Source organism: Schistocerca gregaria, chromosome 1 (assembly GCF_023897955.1).
Source record: "Schistocerca gregaria isolate iqSchGreg1 chromosome 1, iqSchGreg1.2, whole genome shotgun sequence".
Taxonomy (NCBI): domain Eukaryota; kingdom Metazoa; phylum Arthropoda; class Insecta; order Orthoptera; family Acrididae; genus Schistocerca; species Schistocerca gregaria.
In genome coordinates, this window is record NC_064920.1 from 241,030,866 (window position 1) to 241,055,728 (window position 24,863).

The 24,863-nt window shown below is 38.3% G+C and overlaps 1 protein-coding gene across 2 annotated transcripts in view; it reads left to right on the plus strand.

Moving 5' to 3' along the window:
• Positions 1–9,079, plus strand: part of LOC126338861 (elongin-B) — a 37,351-nt gene extending 28,272 nt beyond the window's left edge. For both annotated transcript variants that reach the window (XM_050001585.1, XM_050001584.1), the window contains exons 3-4: positions 2,320–2,464; positions 8,294–9,079. In XM_050001585.1, the coding sequence (XP_049857542.1) occupies positions 2,320–2,464; positions 8,294–8,405 (257 nt within the window). In that variant the 3' untranslated portion in view covers positions 8,406–9,079. The remainder of the gene's footprint in view (positions 1–2,319; positions 2,465–8,293) is intronic.
• Positions 9,080–24,863: the final 15,784 nt, after the last annotated feature.

The window sequence follows — 24,863 nt, forward strand, 5'->3', positions numbered from 1 at the left end:
TATAAAAAATGAGGGACTGCTAATTCAACCAACAGGAAACACTCCCTTAGATTATTTTCATCTTTTGCTGATGAACGAATTTCTATTGAAAGTTGTAGAAGGAACAAATTGAAACGCGATTGAATTATTCCTTTTTGTGGGAACCAAAGAACAATGACGCATAAATTGTTGGAAAGATGTGACTATTGGTGAAGTGTTAGTGTTCTTGGGAGTTTTCCTGCACATGGGAAATGTAAAGATGAGGAAGTTGCAGGACTATTGGAAAAAGAACCCTTTATTTCACATGAAAGGAATTGCCGATGGTATTTCACGAAATCGTTTTCTTCTAATACTATGTGCATTGCATTTTTCTGAAAATCCAAACAGGACAAACTAAAACCATCCGACAGGTTGTTTTTCAGTGAAAGGATGTGCCAAATGTACTACCATGGATGGTAACTGGACGAATCAATGATCCTTTGGCTTGGAAGATTACTTTTCTGCCAATACATCAAAAATAAAAAGCACAAATATGGCATAAAGCTATATATTTTGACAACTCCCACTGGAATGGTCCTAAAATGTGCGGTATACACTGGCATGCTGGACGATTTAGGAGGAAGAGGCCATGCGCAAGAAATTGTTCTTCATTTAATGGGTGAAAAGTTGAATGCTGGTCACCACTTGTACATGGACAATTAGTATAATAGCTTTGCATTGGCAAAGTTGCTCTTGGATAAGAAGACTCACTGCACGGGAACTCCGAGGGCGAATAGGAAGGATACACCCAAGGAATACAGAAGGCAAAATTAAGAAAAGGTGAAGCCGTTGCCAGATTTGCAGAAGGAGCTATGATAGGTAAGTGGCGTGATAATAGGGAGGTTTGGTACATTTCTAATGCATTAAAAATCTAATGTTGAGGTTGAAAACAAAAGAAAGGAGAAGAAATCTAAACCAAGGGCCGTTGTAAACTACAATAAATTTATGTTGGGAGTTGATTGGCACAATCAGATGTTATCATATTACCTCTCGGAATGAAATACGCTGGTACAAGAAACTTTTTATCCACTTTATGTAAATGATGCTGACAAACGCACATGCCCTACACAATAAATATTCTGGCACTAAAATGCCCCTCCAAGAATCCAGACTCAGTATTATAAGAGCACTATTGCCACAAAAGCAGCTAGAACAGCCAGTCAGAAATCCCGAACATGTTGTGGTAAAATGAGAATCAACTGGTAAATCAAAAACACTGAGAAAAAAGTCCAGATTATGCGCCAGCCAAGGACAACGAATAGACACAATTTAAGAGTGCCCAGATTGGCCAAATAGAGCAGGGTATTGTTTGAATTGTTGTGTTATTCACCACCTCTAATGGCAGATAGCACTTTTGTTGTTCTTTCATTTTTCGACAGTTATATGTACGTACTATTCTTGAAATTTGTATTTATTTTATTTGTTTGAGTGTAATCGGTAAAGTTTTTGGTTGTCTTTTTCTGAGATTTGACATACCTTGTATTTCAGAAGTTTCTTCAAAATCTTGTGTTTGTTTTTGAATGCTGTTTCTATTATATTTTTTGTTCAATAAATATGTCGTTTGTCAGTAAGATGTTTTGTTTTATTTTTTAATATAAAATAAAAATGTAGTACTCTAAACTTTCACAATTTTCAGGAAAAATTAACGAGACGCACTAGCGCGTCCATGGCCACCCACTGCTGAATGTGACCTGATATGCCACTGACACCTTAGTGCGCCCAAAAGAAATTTGACTCACGAGAGTAAATTTCATCTTTTACTTAAAAATAAATACATTTATATTACTTTTAGCAATACAGTTTGAGATTCTATTAAAAAAATAATTGGTTATGTGGCAACGCAAGGCCAATTACAGTGGCATTGCAAAACAACTGAATTGGTAAATTATCATCTGAGTTTGCTAAAAATGGAAAAGAATAAATCCCTGAGAAATTAAATCAGATATAGTAAACCTGGCATGATAATAGCCTTAAATACAATGAATTTTAATTTAATAGACACAGATGGTCACTTCAGAGCCACACCAGTACTCAAATAATGATGTGCTGCAATTCACGTTAATTGGGTATAAAGAGTTAAATTATTAATAATTTATATGTAGAAAATATGTTCCTGTACTTCATGTCTTCCGTGTATCATCATATTCCATTTTGTCTGATACTTCTGCAAACTGCACATACTGCAGCAGTTTCATGGCAACAGAGGAGTAATTTTTGCTACACCACAATCACCTGAGCTGTTAACATTAGTGTTTTGTAGATATAAGTTTTGCAAACATTGTGACATTTTCTTTGTTCCAGGAATTATTAAAGTACCACCTGGTAATCAACAGTTATTTAATAAAGATAATCAAATAATGGAAGATGATAAAATGTTACAAGATTATGGTCTTACTTCAAGTGTAGCGAAAGCTCAGAGTCCAGCAGCTGTGGGACTAGCTCTGAGGTGAGTTGCAAAATTAAACTCTGTGTCTTTGAAGGTTGAAAGTCAGCATTGTTACCCTTTAACTGTAACTAGCTGTAATCCTGTACTTTCAGTGCCTAGGCATACTGTTGCTTTTTTTTTCTGCTTGCTCTGATCAACTCACGCAGTTCACCACATATCGAAGGCTAAACTGGCAGTTTAATAACTCACAGTTCCAAGCATTTTGTGTTTGGGAAACATTTAATAGGTAATATACTGAAACAGGTAGGCTCTGTCAGCAATAATTGTGCCATTTAGAGGCCAAACTGACTAACTCAAGCGCAATAGAAACTGAAAAAAAAGATTAAATTAAAATGCAGATTGAAAATTCAGCTTTAACTCGAATTTATTTCCCTCATAATGTTACTATGCTAATTATAATTTTGTGTGATGCATAAATTTTATGGAAAAACAACACATATTACCACTGAAACATAGAACACTGTAACATTTGTATTTTTTCATGAGTTAGTCATACTGTCAGCTGAAAAAGTTCACTTTTCATTTCACTTTTACTCCCAGTGTTTCTAATTATCTTAATAAATGATCTCACACTTCCCCGACACTTGACTGTTGTGTTCCTGACAAGTGGTCACTAGCTTCTTGTAGTATTCATGGTCCACAGGACATTAGATCTGCCCTCTTTCCCTTGCTAATGGGACAAATACTATAGTTGGTACTTAATTGAAACCCTCCGCTGCCAACAGATGTTATTGATATACCTCTATGGGGACAGGTGTAAAATATGTGCCCCGACCGGGACTGGAAACCCGGATCTCCTGCTTACATGGCAGATGCTCTATCCATCTGAGCCACCAATGACACAGATGAATAACATGACTGCAGGGACTTATCCCTTGCACACTTCCCGTGAGACCCACATTCCAAACTGTCCACCATCTACATACGTAATGTACCTAATAGGTATTTGCCCATCCACACATTACTCACACACAGTAAGGTGATGATTCACATTAGTGTGTGTGAGTAATGAGTGGATGGGCAAATACCTATTAGGTACATTACGTATGTAGATTGTGGACAGTTTGGAATGTGGGTCTCACGGGAAGTGTGCAAGGGATAAGTCCCTGCAGACGACTGTGTCATTGGTGGCTTAGATGGATAGAGCGTCTGCCACGTAAGCAGGAGATCCCGGGTTCGGGTCCTGGTCGGGGCACACATTTTCAGCTCTCCCCATCGAGGTATATCAATAACACCTGTCGTCAGCTGAGGGTTTCAATTAATTATCATTTATTCTAGAGAAGCTGCATGGTCATCAATGGTATCTGTTCTTTCGAGAACAGTTACTATCTTTATATAAATACTTGAGAGTATAGGGTATCCTGGTTTATAGTTGCAAATTCAGATTGTCAAACTGTTGTAGATTTCATAATTTTCATAAAACGTCGTCTTGCACAGTATAGTGTAAGGTAGTAACTTCTCCAATTGAATCCATAGTAAGTCAAGCCGGTTTACCGGTAAGCCGTCGACTATCATCTTCCGGCTTGTCATGGTATCTTCAACAGTCTTTGTAGACAAAAATTTATTGTGATTCATTGCACCTACTAGAATGTAGCCCTTTATTTTGCAGTTACAAATTAGATGGCCCCAGGCTTCTGGTGAGATGATGATTTACATGTCTTTCGCACTATAAATCAAATATGCCCAAGGGCATAATCATTTGGCTCATAGCTGTGTCCAGGTATTAAAAATTTTAAATCAATATTATCTGCATTGATTGCAGAAGCTTCATCATTGTTATTTTGTTTCAAATCTGAGCTGTGCATGAATCTGAGTAAATCTGAATATGATTGTGGTCTTTTGCATTGTTTGTTATGTGCTGTTTCAGGCCCTACATACAGACATAAACCCTTTGTTGTTATTGAAATTGTGACAGCCAATATTGTATACATCATTTATAATACACATTTAATGATGTCAACTCTACATGTAAGTATTTAGAGGTATTACAAAGAAGCGATATGAAATAGGTCAGTCAAGTAAAATCAGTAGTAAGGAGGGCGAATGGAATACTTGGATTATATACGCAGAAACAAATGCTATGAAAATACAAACAAGAAAATTGGAGTTAGTCAGTCACTCACTTTGACCTCCAAAAGCTGTAACGAAGTTTTCAGTTGTCTTACAAAGAGTTCTCGTGTATTGGTGCAAGAATTAACCAATAGAGTTAAATATTTTGGCCACTGCAAACATACATGTTTGTGAAGTTTTTTTTAAAATGAAAAGTAGAAAAGTTATTAAACATGGAGTTAGTTGGTTTGGCTCTGAGTGGCATGATTAGTCCAGTTATACACAGTCTGTGAGAAAAGTAATGAGACTGACAACACTGCGAGCAATCTGGCAACGCTATGTTGTTCTGCTTGTGTAGACCAGTGTGTTCATCCCTTCCACGTGGTTAGTCTGAGTCTCCGCTGAGTACAGTCATAACATGATTTTTGAGACCACCCCCTGTGAAGATGTGTTCTTGTTGTGTATGTCGTGCAGTTGGTACAACAGAATTTAGAGGAATGGTATGCCATCAATTTTTTAGTTAAACTTGAGAAATCAATGAGAGTGACCTGTGGAAAGATGAAGCAGGCCTATGGGAAACTTCCTTATCAAAAGCACGAGTTTTTCACTGGCAGAAATCATTTTTGGAAGGCTGAAGACACATTGAAGATGAACGTTTGTCAGGGATATTTTCAACTTCAAAAACTTACAGAAACACAAAACGTCTGCATGCTTCAGTGAAATCAGACCAACACGTAACAATTCCAACCAAGTGTTTTACAAATGTGTCCTAGAAAGGCTCAGGTAAAGGGACATGTGAATGCTGCAGCATGACGGCGCCCCATGTCACATGGCCACTTCCCTCCCTTGAAAGGAATTCCTATTGTTCTGTAGCCCCCTGCTCATCTGATCTGTGTCCTTGTGACATTTTTCTTACCCAAAAATCAAAAATGTTTAAAAGGATGTCATTTTGAAACTCTGGAGAACATTTAGAGGAATGTGACCAATGTGTTAAAGACCCTACCACCCTTTCAGTGTTGCTACCAGGACTGGGAATGACTCCACCAGTGTATAGCTAAGGAACTACTCTGAAAAGGACAATATAATCGTTGGAAAAAAATAACAACTTGGTAGATAAAAACTCAGACTTATTACTTTTTTCTCACACACCTCGTATGGCACAGCAATTCCCTTTTGATGTTTATAATTTCTGCAGCCATCTAAAGTTTCAGCATCCACCAAATTTTTCATGACGAGATGACAGAAGAACACTAGACATGTTTCCTTCTCTGTGAAAATATTACATGTCATATTGTAATAGGACAATTTGCCATAATCACTGCCGGCTGCTGTGACCAAGCAGTTCTAGGCACTTCAGTCTGGAACCGCGCTGCTGCTACGGTCGCAGGTTCAAATCCTGTCTTGGGCATGGATGTGAGTGATGTTCTTAGCTTAGTTAGTTTTAAGTAGTTCTAAGTCTAGGGGACTGATGACCTCAGATGTAGTCCCATGTGCTTAGAGCCGTAATCACTAAGTACGAGGCTTGCACAAATCCCACTACTTGTAAATTATTTTTGTCTTGAGGAAGCTGCAGTGCAACGTGCATTGTGGATTAGTTCTTCATATAGTTCTTCATTGTGTAAGCAGAGGAACAGAATTTTTAATGTGTGTTTCATACCTAAATTACCCACATGGAGGTTTCATTTTCAAAAATGCTTTCATGATGAGTGACCACATCACGTAACATATCTTCCCTCAAAATTTCACATTTTTATGACCAATAGTTGAAACTGATCAGCAATGTGCCGACTAAATGTTGAACTCTCCTTTTATTGCATTCTGGGTCAATTTTAGAAAATTCCTTTCTTGGTAGCTATGTACATCACATGTCCCCCCTCCCCCAAAGTGCATGTATCTAGAACCAATGGTTTAGGACATAGGTTCTTAGATTGTATGGCATTGCAACCCCTGAAATTATATTAATGCCTATTGCAGTTCCTAGGGTCTGGGTTATACAAAATCATTTCTCGTTAGGACCTTACAGTGAATAATACATATTGCTACCAAAATGTATGTATCTAGTACAAATGGTTGAGGCTGATCTCAGTTGGGCAATTAGCTTTGAACTCCCTTTTACCACCTTAGTGGGTGGATTTTAAAAAAAAAAAATAATTTCTTGCTGATTCCCTTCAGGACACAAAAAATTTTTCGGCCAGATTTTGTTTCTCTTGGCCCAACATCCTAGGCTGGGTGGCGTTGTGTTTTTCACCATCTAGTCAACACAGTATTGTTGTCCATATCTATTCCACCATGCTCCCATCCCATTGCCTCATGGTCCATGTTCTTGTAAAAAACCTGCCTGTCTCTCACTGCCACCTACTCCAGTCCTGTTATAGGCATTTCCTACATAATCAGAGACAAGGTTTACACCTATGAAAGCAACCATGTAGTTTACCAGTTCAGCTGCAATGAGCAGTCTATGTGGGCACGACCACCAACAAGCTGTCTGTCCTCATGAATGACTACTTCCAAACTGTGGACAGGGGACAGACCAGCCAGTTGCCGAGCTAGCCACAAAGCACAGTGCACATAACTTCAATGGCTACTTCACAGCCCATGCAATTTTCATTCTCCCTGCCAACACAAGCTTTTGTGAATCGCACAAGTGGGAACTCTCCCTGCAACATAGGAAAATACCCTTTGTTCCCACCCACCCCTCCTCAGCCTTTTCTAGTCCCTGTCCACTTATTGACCAACACAAATATTAGAATAAATGAAACCAAAAGGCAGCACCAAAAACAGACAGTAGAAAACTGTGGTTTGCTAAACTGGTGATCCAGTGGCATGAAACGAATTGTTTCATGTGGTAGACTGCACTAAATCTCACCGTTGTGGCAGACAAGGTAGTAGCCATGCTCAAGTCACTTGCTTAGAGCACTTCAAGATAACTGACCTGGTTGTGACTTTACTGAGCTGCATTAATGCCTCTGAAATGCTGACAGTCGCTTTGTGTGACATAACTATATTTATTAAACCTTCCTTCTAAAGATTTTTGCCCTAGAAATGTTTTCTTTTGGGCAATATTTATTAATCCAGTGCTGTCTGTAATCAAAAACATAGGTAGTTCTTGTTATGTGTGAAAGACATGGTTTAAGCTCCTTAATATGGAACTATATTTCTTTATTGGAGTGTATATCTTCCTCTTTGCACTCCTAAGGTTACACAGTTCAATTTATGAAGTGTATTATTATTTTTTGACATTTCATGTGACTGTTATCTCTGATAAAAGCATCGCCTTCCAGTTTGCATTCAGAAACAAAGATTAATGAGAAGAACTGAGGTATCTGTGTAATTATCCGATTGCCTTCTCTCATCAAATATTGACTTCTGTAGCATTTTAATGTACTTAGTTTGGCTTCTGTAGCATTTGAATGCACTTAGTTAATCACAGTTACCTTTTCTCCTCCTCATTGCTTATACTAGAGTCTCTTCCCCAGCAGAAATCCTTAATTAAATGCATCTTTTTATTTATTCCCACATTTTTTACTGTTTTCCTTTTCCTTTCACTGTCAAGAAAACAATGTATAATGACAAGTTTGTGAAACTCACTTTTTATTGGTGGATGTTCATCAACTTGTTAATGTTTTGTGCTGAGTATGTTCTATGCATCATTCTACCTCTGCCCTGTGTATAACCTTCTGTTACACTTATTTTCTTGCTAAACTTTACTGTAATATGTGCAAAGAAAAATGCTTTGATAAGTGAAATGGTCTGACGAAAAATAATTTCTCTTTATTACAGGCAGGAAACTGGTGATTTTGAACCACTAGAAATTACGCCATTTTCATCGCCTCCAGATCTTCCTGATGTAATGAAATCACAAGAAAGCAATGGCCAGGAACAAACATCATGAACACAAAAGATTGATTACATCTGTTTATTTAAGATGAAGGCCTCTGTAATCTCTCTAATAAATCACCAAAGACAGGGATTCAAATGTAGCCAATACAAATCACTGCAAAAGTGATTTATTCATATAGGACAGAATGTGTTAATTTATTGTTGTTTGTATGACTTTAATATTTATTTTTTCCTGTCAGAGAATTATGACCTCAGTAATAAGTTAAGTAGTACCTCATACAATTTTACTGTGTAAGTGCTAATACGCATTTAAAATTGGTATCACTCCGTTACAGATAAGTGAACTTAATATGTAAAACTTAGCTATCTTTATTGTTCTTTTTGTTTTTTTCCCGCCCGGGACCCATTGAAAACCAAACTACTGCATTACTGGAATGACATCTCAGTTGATACTGTAATTTTGTAACACACTGATAGTACTGTTATCATGGACCTCAGGTATCTTTCGTGAATAACAACATGCACAATGTGACTGAGAGTAAGTTTTTTAATTGTTTTGTAAGACAACGTAGCACCCTTTCAAAAATTAGAACTTTTGCAATTGTAAAACCAAAATTATTAGAAAACAAATTCCCATGAATGACATTTGAGATGAAAAAAGGTGACTTTGCATTGTGTGTGCCTATGAAGTTACTAATGCATTTAAATAAAATGAGTTACATAATAGGCCAGTCTCTTATTACAATACAGTTTTCAGTCATTTTAAAAACACTCCTGTTTTCAAGTTTACATTTATTACAAATTATCTATAGTGGATTCAGATAATCCAAGCTAAAGATATTTATTAAATTTTAGCTGAAAATTATTCATGGTTGTGCTTTTATTTCAGAAGGCTGTTAACAAACCGATTTAAGCAGAATTTGTTACTTTTCTTTGAATAAACACTATTTGTAAATATCAAAAAACTTAATGATTTTTTTTCAGCTTTAAAATTGTCCTTCATATTAAATAAATATTTGCAATTTAACAATGCAGAAAGGTTGGATTGCAACTCACCACATAGAGGAGGCATTGAGTCGCAGATAGGCACAATGAGAAAGACTGCTAGAAACGTTACAGTTTTTTGGCAAAATCCTTCTTCAGCAGTAGAAAACACATGGCCACTGTCTTTGGGTGCTAAGACCCAGCTCCATCCTTAGTGGTTGGAGAAAGTAGCCATATGTGGGGTTGCTGTGTGATTGTATATGTTTTTTCCTGCTTTATGGACTTTGTCCAAAAGCTAAAATATTTTTAGCAGCCTTTTTCATTGTGCCTGCCTGCTCTATGTGATGAGTAGCAATTATCTTTTCCATACTGGTGTTATTCCTTCTTCAAATTTCCATTATTTGTTTGTATATTATGTTGGAATAATAAATCAGAAAAGGTAAAGAATAAGAGCGGCTACATTTACAGTACTCCGAACTGCGGTATATTTCTACACTTCATATCTAATGCTCAAATTGGAGAGTGTAGCTGTATACTTTGTCATTGCTGACTTTTGGTATATTTCAGTTTACGTTGTTCAGCTATCACTGTGTCAACACTTCTCTTCATAATTCAGATATACGATGACCACCACCCCGTCATCATCTTGCAGGTGGCTGCATGAAGAATTGCATAATGATGCATCATTTTGTAGACTCAACTAATAACTTGGCAAAGCGTTGCAATTGCTTAATATGTATGGCAACTGGATTTATGTCCTAATCACAACTTCCTCCTCATTCTGTCCATCACCTCTTCCCCCCTCTCTCTGACCATCTGTGTCAACACTTCTCTTCATAATTCAGATATACGATGACTACCACCCCGTCATCATCTTGCAGGTGGCTGCATGAAGAATTGCATAATGATGCAGCATTTTATAGACTGAACTAATAACTTGGCAAAGCTTTGCAATTGCTTAATATGTATGGCAATTGGATTTATGTCCTAATCACAACTTCCCCCTCACTCTGTCCATCACCTCTTCCCTCCTCTCTCTGACCATCTCCTCCCCCATCCACTCCACCTCCTCCCCCCCCCCCCCCTTTCTCTGTCAAACCTTCTCCTTCTCCCTCTCTATATTCATTTCCTCTCCTCCCCCTCTCTCTGATCTTGAACCTTGTTTACTGGCATTGCAAACAAAACCTTCATTGGGAACTGAAGTCGCTTAAAATGAATGGGTGAATCAGTTGGGATCATTGGTACATGGGATATGAGAGAGACCTCACCATGTGCTAGATGTGTGAGGATAGAAGTATCAATGACAGTACTTCACATAGCTTTAATTAGTGTTGGAGTTGGATTACAAAGTTTTGGACAATTCATATTCTGTAGACATAGTCTAATCATAAGGCATAAATACAGCTTCCTGTGTTTTCTGTTAAAACAAAATGTGAAAAAGAAAGCAAAACAGCACATTGTGGGACTGATGACACCATCGTTTGGCCCCTTTACTTCCCAAACCAACAATCCAGCACACTGTTGTATATATAATTTTTGTTTAAAATTGTATGTAGGTGAAAGAATATACATAGAAGAAACCACCTGTCTAATTTTTTAAATCCCCCGATATTATAGTTAAAACTGATTACAATAAAGTAAATGAAACCAGACATTTTCACAGCACAGCATTTTTTTGTCCTTTATCAATTTTAACTGAAAACCTGTACATTGTCTTTTAAAAATATATAGAGGGTGATCAGAAACAGTCTGAAAAGATTGCAAGGATGTTGCATGATGGGTTGTGCTGAGAAATAATTGATAAGAAATTGATATGTTGCACTGTTTCTGAGTTAATTAGCATTGAAGTTGCCCAGTCAGGCTGTTGCATGCGCAAATTCCAACAACCTGCCAGAGACGGTGTCACCGAACATGTTCTTCATTTGGTTTCCTAAAACCAAACAAAAGAGATACAAAAATTGGACATGGGACAATAGTAAGGATCAAACCGGATCCAAAGCCTGAGCACTCTCATGCACTATCATGCACACTATGAGAACGACAGACACCAATTTTATCTGGCAGGGTGCTTGAGTCCATGTGCACAATGGCCTGATTGGCTAACTTCAATCCCGAGTAATTCAGAAATGGTGCAACATATAAGATTTTTTCTTAATAGTTATTTCTCAGTGCAACCTACCGTGCAACACCTTTACAAGCTTTTCGGACTGTTTATGACCACCCTGTATAGCCCATATCTGATAGAATGTTTATTAGACTATTGTGCAAAACTTTGAAGTTAGTCGGTCAATAACTTTTCGAGATTGTTGGTAACAATATTAAAAAACATCATGTTTTTATACAGTAGTATACACTGCCTAAATTTTTATATATAATCAGCATTGGCGGCCGAAGACTTCTGGCATAAGAAGTCAGCCTCATTCTGCCAACGGCCTTGTCAAAGAGGGCGGAGGAGCAGATAGAGGTTCAGGGCACTCTCTTAGGGGTGGGAAATTGCCCCTAAAGGCTGAAGAATCATCAATGATCAACGACATGAGGATGTAGAAGGCAATGGAAACCACTGCATTAAAGACAGGTAACGTGTATCCACAGGACATGTGGCCTGTGGTTGAAGAAGTGTCATGATGATCTCTCCATTGGCAGAAGATACCGGAATAGTCCCCCATTCGGATCTCCGGGAGGGGACTGCCAAGGGGGAGGTTACCGTGAGAAAAAGATTGAATAATCAACGAAAGGATAACATTCTGCGAGTCGGGGCGTGGAATGTCAGAAGCTTGAACGTGGTAGGGAAACTAGATAATCTGAAAAGGGAAATGCAAAGGCTCGATCTAGATATAGTTGGGGTCAGTGAAGTGAAGTGGAAGGAAGACAAGGATTTCTGGTCAGATGAGTATCTGGTAATATCAACAGCAGCAGAAAATGGTACAACAGGAGTAGGATTCGTTATGAATAGGAAGGTAGGGCAGAGGGTGTGTTACTGTGAACAGTTCAGTGACCGGGTTGTTCTAATCAGAATCGACAGCAGACCAACACCGACAACGATAGTTCAGGTATACATGCCGACGTCGCAAGCTGAAGATGAACAGATAGAGAGAGTGTGTGAGGATATTGAAAGGGTAATGCAGTATGTAAAGGGGAACGAAAATCTAATAGTCATGGGCGACTGGAATGCAGTTGTAGTGGAAGGAGTAGAAGAAAAGATTACAGGAGAACATGGGCTTGGGACAAGGAATGAAAGAGGAGAAAGACTAATTGAGTTCTGTAACAATTTTCAGCTAGTAATAGCGAATACCCTATTCAAGAATCACAAGAGGAGGAGATATACTTGGAAAAGGCCGGGAGATACGGGAAGATTTCAATTAGATTACATCATGGTCAGACAGAGATTCCGAAATCAGATATTGGATTGTAAGGCGTACCCAGGAGCAGATATAGACTCAGATCACAATATAGTAGTGATGAAGAGTAGGCTGAAGTTCAAGACATTAGTCAGGAAGAATCAATACGCAAAGAAGTGGGATACAGAAGTTCTAAGGAATGACGAGATACGTTTGAAGTTCTCTAACGCTATAGATACAGCAATAAGGAACAGCGCAGTAGGCAGTACAGTTGAAGAGGAATGGACATCTCTAAAAAGGGCCATCTCAGAAGTTGGGAAGGAAAACATAGGTACAAAGAAGGTAGCCGCAAAGAAACCATGGGTAACAGAAGAAATACTTCAGTTGATTGATGAAAGAAGGAAGTATAAACATGTTCCGGGAAAATCAGGAATACAGAAATAAAAGTCGCTGAGGAATGAAATAAATAGGAAGTGCAGGGAAGCTCAGACGAAATGGCTGCAGGAAAAATGTGAAGACATTGAAAAAGATATGATTGTCGGAAGGACAGACTCGGCATACAGGAAAGTCAAAACAACGTTTGGTGACATTAAAAGCAACAGTGGTAACATTAAGAGTGCAACGGGAATTCCACTGTTAAATGCAGAGGAGAGAGCAGATAGATGGAAAGAATACATTTGAAAGCCTCTATGAGGGTGAAGATTTGTCTGATGTGATAGAAGAAGAAAACGGGAGTCAATTTAGAAGAGATAGGGGATCCAGTATTAGAATCGGAATTTAAAAGAGCTTTGGAGGACTTACGGTCAAATAAGGCAGAAGGGATAGTTAACATTCCACCAGAATTTCTAAAATCATTAGGGGAAGTGGCAACAAAACGACTATTCACATTGGTGTGTAGAATATATGAGTTTGGCGACATACCATCTGACTTTCGGAAAAGCATCGTCCACACAATTCCAAAGACGGCAAGAGCTGACAAGTGCGAGAATTATCGCACAATCAGCTTAACAGCTCATGCATCGAAGCTGCTTACAAGAATAATATACAGAAGAATGGAAAAGAAAATTGAGAATGCGCTAGGTGACGATCAGTTTGGCTTTAGGAAAAGTAAAGGCACGAGAGAGGCAATTCTGACGTTACAGCTAATAATGGAAGCAAGGCTAAAGAAAAATCAAGACACATTCATAGGATTTGTCGACCTGGAAAAAGCGTTCGACAATATAAAATGATGCAAGCTGTTCGAGATACTGAAAAAAGTAGGGGTAAGCTATAGGGAGAGACGGGTCATGTACAACAACCAAGAGGGAATAATAAGAGCGGACGATCAAGAACGAAGTGCTCGTATTAAGAAGGGTGTAAGACAAGGCTGTAGCCTTTCGCCCCTACTCTTCAATCTGTACATCGAGGAAGCAATGATGGAAATAAAAGAAAGGTTCAGGAGTGGAATTAAAATACAAGGTGAAAGTATATAAATGATACGATTCGCTGATGACATTGCTATCCTGAGTGAAAGTGAAGAAGAAAAATGATCTGCTGAACGGAATGAACAGTCTAATGAGTACACAGTATGGTTTGAGAGTAAATCGGAGAAAGACGAAGGTAAAGAGAAGTAGTAGAAATGAGAACAGCGAGAAACTTAACATCAGGATTGATGGTCACGAAGTCAATGAAGTTAAGGAATTCCGCTACCTAGGCAGTAAAATAACCAATGACGGACGGAGGAAGGAAGACGTCAAAAGCAGACTTGCTATGGCAAAAAAGGCATTTCTGGCCAAGAGAAGTCTACTAATATCAAATACCGGCCTTAATTTGAGGAAGAAATTTCTGTGGATGTACGTCTGGAGTACAGCATTGTATGGTGTGAAACATTGACTGTGGGAAAATCGGAACAGAAGAGAATCGAAGCATCTGAGATGTGGTGCTATAGACGAATGTTGAAAATTAGGTGGACTGATAAGATAAGGAATGAGGAGGTTCTACACAGAATTGGAGAGGAAAGGAATATGTGGAAAACACTGATAAGGAGAAGGGACAGAATGATAGGACATCTGCTAAGACATGAGGGAATGACTTCCATGGTACTAGAGGGAGCTGTAGAGGGCAAAAACTGTAGAGGAAGACAGAGATTGGGATAGGTCAGTTCCATTCGTATGAATGGACACAGGCAGACAGTGTTTGTTGGTAATGAGGATCACCCTGTGGCTAAACATGCCTTGGTGCACGGCCAGCACATCTTGGCACAGTGTTACACCGTCCGGGTTATCTGGATACTTCCCACCAACACCAACCTATCCAAACTCCAGAAATGGGAACTTGCCCTTCAATATATCCTCTCTTCTCGCTATCCACCAGGCCTCAATCTCCGCTAATTTCAAGTTGCCGCCACTCATACCTCACCTGTCATTCAACATCATCTTTGCCTCCACACTTCCGCCTCGACTTCCATCTCTGCCCCTACTCTTTGCCTTAAATATGTCTGCTTGTGTCTGTATATATATATATATATATATATATATATATATATATATATATATATATATATATATATATATATATATATATATAAAAACAGAAAGAAACTTCCACATGGGAAAATATATTAAAAACAAAGATTCCAAGACTTACCAAGCGGGAAAGCGCCGGCAGACAGGCACATGAACAAAACACACAAACACACACACAGAATTACGAGCTTTCGCAACTGGCAGTTGCTTCGTCAGGAAAGAGGGAAGGAGAGGGAAAAATGAAAGGATGTGGGTTTTAAGGGAGAGGGTAAGGAGTCATTCCAATCCCGGGAGCGGAAAGACTTCCCTTAGGGGAAAAAAAGGACAGGTGTACACTCGCGCACACACACACACATATCCATCCGCACATACACAGACACAAGCAGACATATTTAAAGGCAAAGAGTTAAGGGCAGAGATCTCTGCCCTTAACTCTTTGCCTTTAAATATGTCTGCTTGTGTCTGTGTATGTGCGAGTGTACACCTGTCCTTCCATCTGGTGAGCGAGATGTATGAGACAGGCAAAATATCGTCAGACTTCAGGAAGAATATAATAATTCCAATCCAAAAGAAAGCAGGAGTTTCCAGGTGTGAAAATCACCATATCAGCTTCATAAATCATGGCTGCAAAAAACTAACATGAATTCTTTACACATGAATGGAAAAACTGGTAGAAGTCGACCTCGGGGAAGATGAGTTTGGATTCCGTAGAACTGTTGGAACACGTGAGGCAATACTGACCCTACGACTTATGTTGGAGGATAGGTTAAGGAAAGGCAAACCTACGTTTCTAGCATTTGTAGACTTAGAAAAAGCTTTTGACAATATTGACTGGAATACTCTCTTTCAAATTCTGAAGGTGGCAGGTGTAAAATACAGGGAGTGAAAGGTTATTTACAATTTGTACAGAAACCAGATGGCACTTATAAAGAGCCGAGTGGCATGAAATGGAAGCAGTGATTGGGAAAGGAGCGAGACAGTGTTGTTGCCTCTCCCTGATGTTATTCAGTCTGCATAACTGAGCAAGCAGTAAAGGAAACAAAAGAAAAATTTTGAGTAGGAATTTAAATCCATGGAGAAGAAATAAAAATTTTGAAGTTTGCCGATAATGATGTAATTCTATGAGACACGGCAAAGGACCGAGAAGAGCAGTTGAACAGAATGGACAATGTCTTAAAAGGAGGATATAAGATGAAGATCAACAAAAGCAAAACGAGGATAATGGAATGTAGTTGAATTAAATCAAGTGATGCTGAGGGAATTAGACTAGCAAATGAGACACTTAAAGTAGTAAATGGGGAGAAAAATAGCTGATGATGGTCGAAGTACGGAGGATATAAAATGTGGACTGGCTTTGGCAAGGAAAGAGTTTCTGAAGAAGGGAAATTTTTTAAAATCGAGTATCGATTTAAATATCAGGAAGTCTTTTCTAAAAGTATTTGTATAGAGAGTAACCATGCATTTAAGTGAAATATGGACGATAAATTGTGTAGGCAAGAAGAGAATAGAAGCTTTCGAAATGTGGTGCTACAGAAGAATGCTAAAGATTAGATGAGTAGGTCACGTAACTAATGAGGAGGTATTTAAAGTAATTGGTGAGAAGAGGAATTTGTGGCACAACTTGACTAGAAAAAGAGTTCGGTCGGTAGGACACATTCTGATGCATCCAGGGATCACCAATTTAGTATCTGAGAGATGCATGGAGGGTAAAAATCGTACAGAGAGACCAAGAGATGAATAAACTAAGTATATTCAGAAGGACGTAGGTTGCAGTAGTTATTCAGAGATGAAGAGGCTTGCACAGTAGAGTAGATGGAGAGCTGTGTCAAACCAGTCCCAGGACTGAAGACCACAACAACACTGCCACTTTTATTATGCATTATACATTAGCATACAGTATTGTACACTAAATTTGTATATCATATTATACTCTATACATTTATATACATTCTTCACAAAACTATTTGATAAAGCCAGACACAAATACCAGAATTTTCTTTCTAGGCTTAACAGACAACTCTGATATTACATAATCAAAAGTAATATTTTGTGTTGCCTCATGTTCAGTTGTTAACATGGCAGGACTATTTAGCTTCGTGTTGCTCATTGTTAATCGTAAGTAACTTTTAATTACTTTCAATTTAGTAAAGCTCCTCTCACATGAACCAACTGATACACAAATTGTCTTTCGAGTAGGCATAAGTTTTGGAAAAGAAACTTAAAAATCCCATTCCGCTATAAATTTCAAGAAGTGAAGACATGCCTAATCTGAAGCTGTAACATTTGCCCCTTTTAAATGCCTTCTCAGTCTTGGAAACTCGTAGAGGAGTTCTCCTTCTGATACATTATCATGAAAACCAGCGAATTTTGTTATAGCTGATTTCAACTCCTCCGTGTTGGTCAAAATCAAAGCACTTGGTTGCATAACCTCAAACAATGGCGCGACTTCTTGAATTGACTTTGACATGGTTAGGAGTTCAACACTGAATCGGTCAAGACATTTCAACATATCCTTTTGACACTCTACCCTCAGTGTGATTCCTGTATTGGTAGCCAGTTCACCAGCCATTCACTTTTTACGACGAATTCTGCTCTCTATTGGAATGCTGTATTCTCCCGAGTTTTTACAGGAAAATTTATTACCTCTTCTTTAATATGACTTCGTTTCTGCTCATTATAAAGATAAAGTGCCTCTATTTTTATAACTGATCGAGACTTAAGCCTTTACTATTTCTATTATTATTCTGTTTATTTTTTATTTATTATATTATTCTATTTATTATTTTTATTGTTACATTTATTATTATTATATTGAACATTACATTATATTTATTATTGTTTTTATATTATTCTATTTATTTCTATTATTATAGCAATGAAATGTGAAATTATACACTGAAGAGCCAAAGAAACTGGTTCACCTGCCTAATATCGCGTAGGGGCACTGCGAGCATGTGCTGTAATAGGACATGGCATGGACTTGACTAATGTCTGAAACAGTGCTGGAGGGAATTGACACCATGAACCCTGCAGGGCTGTCCATAAATCTGTAAGAGTGCAAGGTGGTGGAAATCTCTTCTGAATAGCACATTGTGAGGCATCCCAGATATGCTCAGTGAAAAGTGTTCCTGCAGCCATTTTTTAACCATTCTGGACGTGTGGGGTATCTCATTGTCCTGCTGGAATTGCCCAATGGGCATGAATGGATACCGGTGATCAGACAGGATGATTACATTTGTGTCACCTGTCAGAGTCCTATCTAGACATATCAGGGGCCTTATATCACTCCAACTGCACATGTTCCGCACCATTATAGAGCCTCCACCAGCTTGAAAGTCACCAAGTGACCTGCAGTGTCCACAGATTCATGGGTTTGTCTCCATACCCCTGTACACATCCATCCACTTGATACCATTTGAAACAAGACTTGTCCGACTAGGTAATGTGTTTCCAGTCATCAATATTCCAATGTCGGTGTTGATGTGCCCATGTGAGGTGCAAAGCTTTCTGTTGTGCAGTCATTAAGGTACACGAGTGGGCCTTTGGCTCCGAAAGCCCATGTCAATGATGTTTCGTTGAATGATACGCATGCTGACACTTGTTGATGGCCGAGCAATGAGATCTGCAGCAATTTGCGGAAGGGTTGTACGTCTGTCACGTTGAACAATGCTCTTCAGGCGTTGTTGGCACCGTTTTTGCAGGATCTATTTCCGGCTGCAGCGATAATGGAGATCTGATGTTTTACTGGATTCCTGATCTTCACAATACATTTGTGAAGTGGTCATACAGGAAAATCCCCATTTCATTGCTACCAGTATCTTGGAGATGCTGTGACTATAGCACCATGTTGAAATTCTCTCTAATCTTGATAACCTGCCATTGTAGCAGCAGTAACTGATCTAACAAAAGCGCTAGACACTTGTCTTACATTAGCTTTATAGCAGCCTAAGATTTTGTATAGCACCTCTGGTGACCAAATTTTGTTGTTGGTCTCATAATTCTTCAATTGCAGCGACAACCCCACCAAAATTTTCTGCCAGTGCTTTTACTGCAGCGTAATGAGCACTCCAACGCATTGCTCAGTCTTTTAGCAGATGCTTTACTGTGTTTAATAAGAACATCCCAGCGGCTAGTGGAAGCGGAAAAAAAAATGTAAAAATGGTCTCTCCTGTTTCGAAAAATGTTACACAAGATAGCCTACATTCTGTGCAAAGGAATGTTGCCCATATAAATTAATTGAGTGATCAATACATCCAACAAAGACAGCTTTAATGTTTTTTGCTTTAATAATGGCTTTTACTCCTCTATATACACCACTCATAATAACTGCATTGTCATAACCTCTGGAACGTCTGAACTGTCATTTTCAAGTTTCTTAAGAATTTCGTCACTTACAAAAAAGATGAACGACGTTTTTTTCCTTTTCTGAGGGAAAAATCCAAGCAATACTACTTTTAGTTCCACCTTACTATTATCAGTTTTCACGAAACGGATCACTTCAGTTGTGCTACCAAACGCAATACCTAAACATTTAGACGATTTAATTTTGTTGAAATGCTTGGATTTTGCGAGGTTTGTTAAAACATTTATAAATTCATTCTGTACTTCTGACAGCAAATAAGATACTTTTTGAGATTTACCATGTTCTAAGTTCATGTTGTATTCTTTCAACACTACATCATACTTTGACAGCCGTTTCCCTAGAGCTTAGAAATTGCCTTTATTTGTAGAGCGTTGTCTTTCATCAAGCCTACGAAATGCTAGGTTTTATTTAGGCAGAAACAAAGTTATATCCAGTAACCTTGATAAAAAATGCTTCCACTTCAGCTTTTCAGTCTCCATCAATCTCAAAGCTGCGCCATGTGTTGCTTTAAGCAATTTTAGTTTCATTTTCAAAATTTTCCACTTTTCAAGGTTTTCCAGATGTTCATTTGTAGTTTTATGGTTGGCCACTGTAGGATTCAGTTTCCAGCACTTCTGAAGTCGAGTCACAAATGTAGATCTTGCATTCATACTACTGGTGACAACCAACAAACGACAGCAGTAGCAGTAGTGCACTTGTGTTGTTGGAGAGTAAACCTTTCGAGGCTGCTGAATTTTTTCGCCAGTAGACATCACTTTCTAAAACCATCCCGCACAAAACCTTTTGTTTTGATCTGTGCCTAGATACAGTGCCAAATGGCCCTTCTCTGTTTTGCAAATGTTCACTTCCTTTTTTTACGAACGCAGTGCGTACGTTATCAGTAACAGTTATGCTCCAATGAAAGACATCTCTCAAGTCCTGCAGTGATTCATTTATGTTATTACAGTCTCTGATAGTAATAACATTATCAGTATTATCTCAGTCGTTTCCAGTATTTTTTTTTCTAATTCGTCTTCTTCAGGCTCATCACCGTATGTGTATTGTCGCTGTCGTCTTCTGAAGATGAACCGATATTATCTGAATCATTCCTTGCGCCAATGTGAGACTCAGTTTCTTTTAATGAACTTCGGCTGTCATCAGTTTTTGTAACATATTCGAGGATGGCGCCAGACATGCTGTAAAGTGCATCAGTTTTAGCCTGTTTTGCTTTTCTCTGCTGAAATCCACTTTTTCCGTTAAATGTAGGAATTTCTCGAGGCGCATATATTTTATTTGATGTCTAGTACATAAACCGAAAAAGAGTATTTTCAATTAGTGTAGCCGACCTTTATATATGTTACTTTGCAGAAAAACGTGCTGCAAGGCAGTGAGAGACCGATACCAAAGGGTGTCCGGGAGGTAAGGACGAATGTGAATTTGAATCTTGTCATATGACGGTTGGCATGGAATTCTTTTAGATAAGCTAAATCATTATGGTTTGAGTGGGGCAGTGCACAAATGGTTTAATTCATACTTAACTGGAAGAATGCAGAAAGTTGAAATAAGTGGTTCGTGTAATGTTAAAACAACAGCTGATTCCTCAAACTGGGGTGCTATCAAGCACGTGGTCCCACAGGGTTCGGTCTTAGGTCCTTTACTGTTCTTGATATACATTAATGACTTACCATTCCACATTGATGAAGATGCAAAGTTAGTTCTTTTTGCTGATGATACAAGTATAGTAATAACATCCAAAAACCAAGAACTAAGTGATGTAATTGTAAGTGATGTTTTTCACAAAATTATTAAGTGGTTCTCAGCAAACGGACTCTCTTTAAATTTTGATAAAACACAGTATATACAGTTCCGTACAGTAAATGGCACAACTCCAGTAATAAATATAGAATTTGAACAGAAGTCTGTAGCTAAGGTAGAATTTTCAAAATTTTTAAGTGTGTCCATTGATGAGAGGTTAAACTGGAAGCAACACATTGATGGTCTGCTGAAACGTCTGAGTTCAGCTACGTATGCTATTAGGGTTATTGCAAATTTTGGTGATAAGAATCTCAGTAAATTAGCTTACTATGCCTACTTTCATTCACTGCTTTTGTATGGCATCATATTCTGGGGTAATTCATCATTGAGTAGAAAAGTATTCATTGCACAAAAACGTGTAATCAGAATAATTGCTGGAGCCCACCCACGGTCATCCTGCAGACATCTATTTAAGGATCTAGGGATCCTCACAGTAACCTCACAGTATATATATTCCCTTATGAAATTTGTTGATAATAATCCAACCCAATTCAAAAGTAATAGCAGTGTGCATACCTATAACACCAGGAGAAAGGATGATCTTCACTATGCAGGGTTAAATCTGACTTTCGAACAGAAAGGGGTAAATTATGCTGCCACAAAAGTCTTTGGGCACCTACCAAACAGCATCAAAAGCCTGACAGATAGCCAACTAACATTTAAAAATAAATTAAAAGAATTTCTAGATGACAACTCCTTCTACTCATTGGCTGAATTTTTAGATATAAACTAAGTAAAAAAAAAAAACTGAATCATTAGTGTCATGCAATATTTTGTTTAATGTAATTTCTTGTACAGACATCTTTTATTAACCTGACACGTTCTACATCATTACGAAGTGTCGTATTCATGATCTATGCAACAAGTATTAATCTAATCTAATCTCTAATCTAATCTAGCTTGTTTGTTGTCTGCGACCAAAAATGGTTCAAATGGCTCTGAGCACTATGGGACTTAACTGCTGAGGTCATCAGTCCACTAGACTTAGAACTACTTAAATCTAACTATCCTAAGGACATCACACACATCCATGCACAAGGCAAGATTCGAACCTGCGTACGTAGCAGTCGCGCGGTTCCAGACTGAAGCGCCTAGAACCGCTCGGCCACTCTGGCCGAAGCGTTCTGTTCACCAAGTTCACTGCATGATATCCTTTCAAAAGATCCTAAAATGCGTGCGTACAAGATTCAACTTAGACGAGAGCTGAAGCCCGCAGAACGCGGCAAGAGACCTCGGTTTGCTCAATGGGTCTTGGCTCAACAAGCGGAGAACTAGAATTTCACTCAAAGAATACTTTTCTCAAATGTGGGACACGTCCACCTCAGTGGGTACATCAATAAGCAGAACTGCAGAATTTGAGGTAACGAAAATCCGCGAATGACTGTAGAAGATGATATGCATCTACAACGCACGACTTTGTGGTGTGGGTTCTGGGCAGGAGGAGTGATCAGCTCGTACTTTTTTGAAAATGATGTCGGAGCTGCCGTCACTGTGAATGACTTTCTGTTTGGTTTTTCCCTCTTATTGATGAAAGTGAAGATTTTTAGTGTGAACTAGATGGTGCGGCATGTCACATGTCCCATGAAACTATTGCTCTGCTGAATGAAAATCTCCCCAAAAAATTATCGCTTTGTGTGGCAATCAGGAATGGCCTACCAGATCATGCGATCTTACGCCTTAGTGGGGATTTGTGAAATCAAAAGTGTACATGAACAAATAAAAAACAAGATACCAATCGCAGCATGAAAAGAAAAGGGTTATTAACGGCTTCCCATCAGATATTTGTGAACAAGTCATCAAGAACTTCAGCGAACGCACTGCTCAGTGCGCGTGGCCTTGGTTGGTCATAAGGAGGATACAATTTTTCCATACATAAATGGGAGAGGTTACTTTATGTGTTTGTAAAAAAATAATTACATTTTCAATAAATTTTGTATATTCTATAGTACTTTAATATTCGTCCCTACTTTCCGGACAACATCTATTTAATATTTGAACGTTTCAAGAATAATATTAGCATGGTGCATCATTAAAACTTCCTAACTGCTAGACAAAGGTCTCTCCCGAGAACTGCCTGTTTACTGCTGTGCTGTGAATATCTCTTTCATTTGCATACAGTTAAAGTTAATACGAATATATTAGGAAGTTTCCTTTTTTAATGTTAATCTTAAATGTAGATTTCTTTATCATCTCCTTTCAAGAATGTTCGACTGTCCACATACGCTAGTTTTCTGAACACCCATTACCTCTAATTAGTTCAAGTAACCGGTGCTGTACTGTACTTAGTCCAGCGTACATTACATACTAAAAATAATACAGCAACGTGACAACCTGCTTCGGTTAGCATAAACCATCCATTTTCTAAAGTTATGTGAGATAATTTATGACCTATTTGTGCTTAGGTATCATAAGATGTATACATAAACCTTAGCTGAAGTGGAACCACAATCTAACGTAACAGTCGCGAATCGCGACACTCACTGAGTCACTACTGTAAAAGTTGTTACCGTTTGACAGCTGGAGCAGCACTAGCGTTCCAAGCGGCGAGAGAGAACTCCAGGTGTGTCGTGAGCGTAGTGTTTGTTTTGCATCCATTTCCTAAGTGATTTACGAAATATTTGAATTATATTTTTGCCTCCAAGAGTTTGTGAAATATCATAAGACATAGATGTTTCTAAAAATGATTCTGCAATAAGTACAAGTAGGGATAAAACTCATGAATCCAGTGGCGAGCTACAATACATTCATGAAGAAACATTTGTGACGTTGCATAGAACTGCAGCTTACAATGTTGATATCAACGGAATATAAATACAAAGATTCACACATAAGAAGCACATACATGTACCTCTACATGCAAAAGGGATCGATGCCCCATTTGTCGTTCCATAGGCCTTCTGTGTTTTAGTCATTGTCGCCTGTTGCCACAAGTACCACCTTCACCTTTGTATTATTCTAAATGGAAGGAGCGACTACCAAATAGTTGGAGAAATATACTGTGAGTGTAAACACCAAGTCCTCAAAGCCAATAACACTATCAGAAGTGCTGACATATGTTAAATTTGCCATTAGAGACTCATCCAATGACATATGAACTAGTTTATCAGTATCGGAGAAATGGTGTACCTTCTGCTTTAAAAGGTGGAACAAAATGTCATTTATCCCACATTTTATTTGTATGCCTTCCACATACCTCTGTAATGTACACACAGATGGAAACATAAAACATTCTGACAAAATCTGTATGCCTGAGTGCTGTAATGTAATAAATTTAGAGCAAACAGTTTAGTTTTGTCTTTCCATCTTGCAGATGGCATGCTAATCTGGTTTAACAACAAGCCAAGGGCATCTTTTTTTAAACATTGGGATCCTATAGTGTTCAAAATTTGTTTGTCCTTCTTCACTTGATCCTTCTGATACAGTTTCTGATGCTGTCTGTATTTAAAATGATGGATACTTTTCTTGCCCCATAACAGTTTCGCACAAAGTCTAGAGGATTCAGATGAATGTGGCACTGATATATGGGG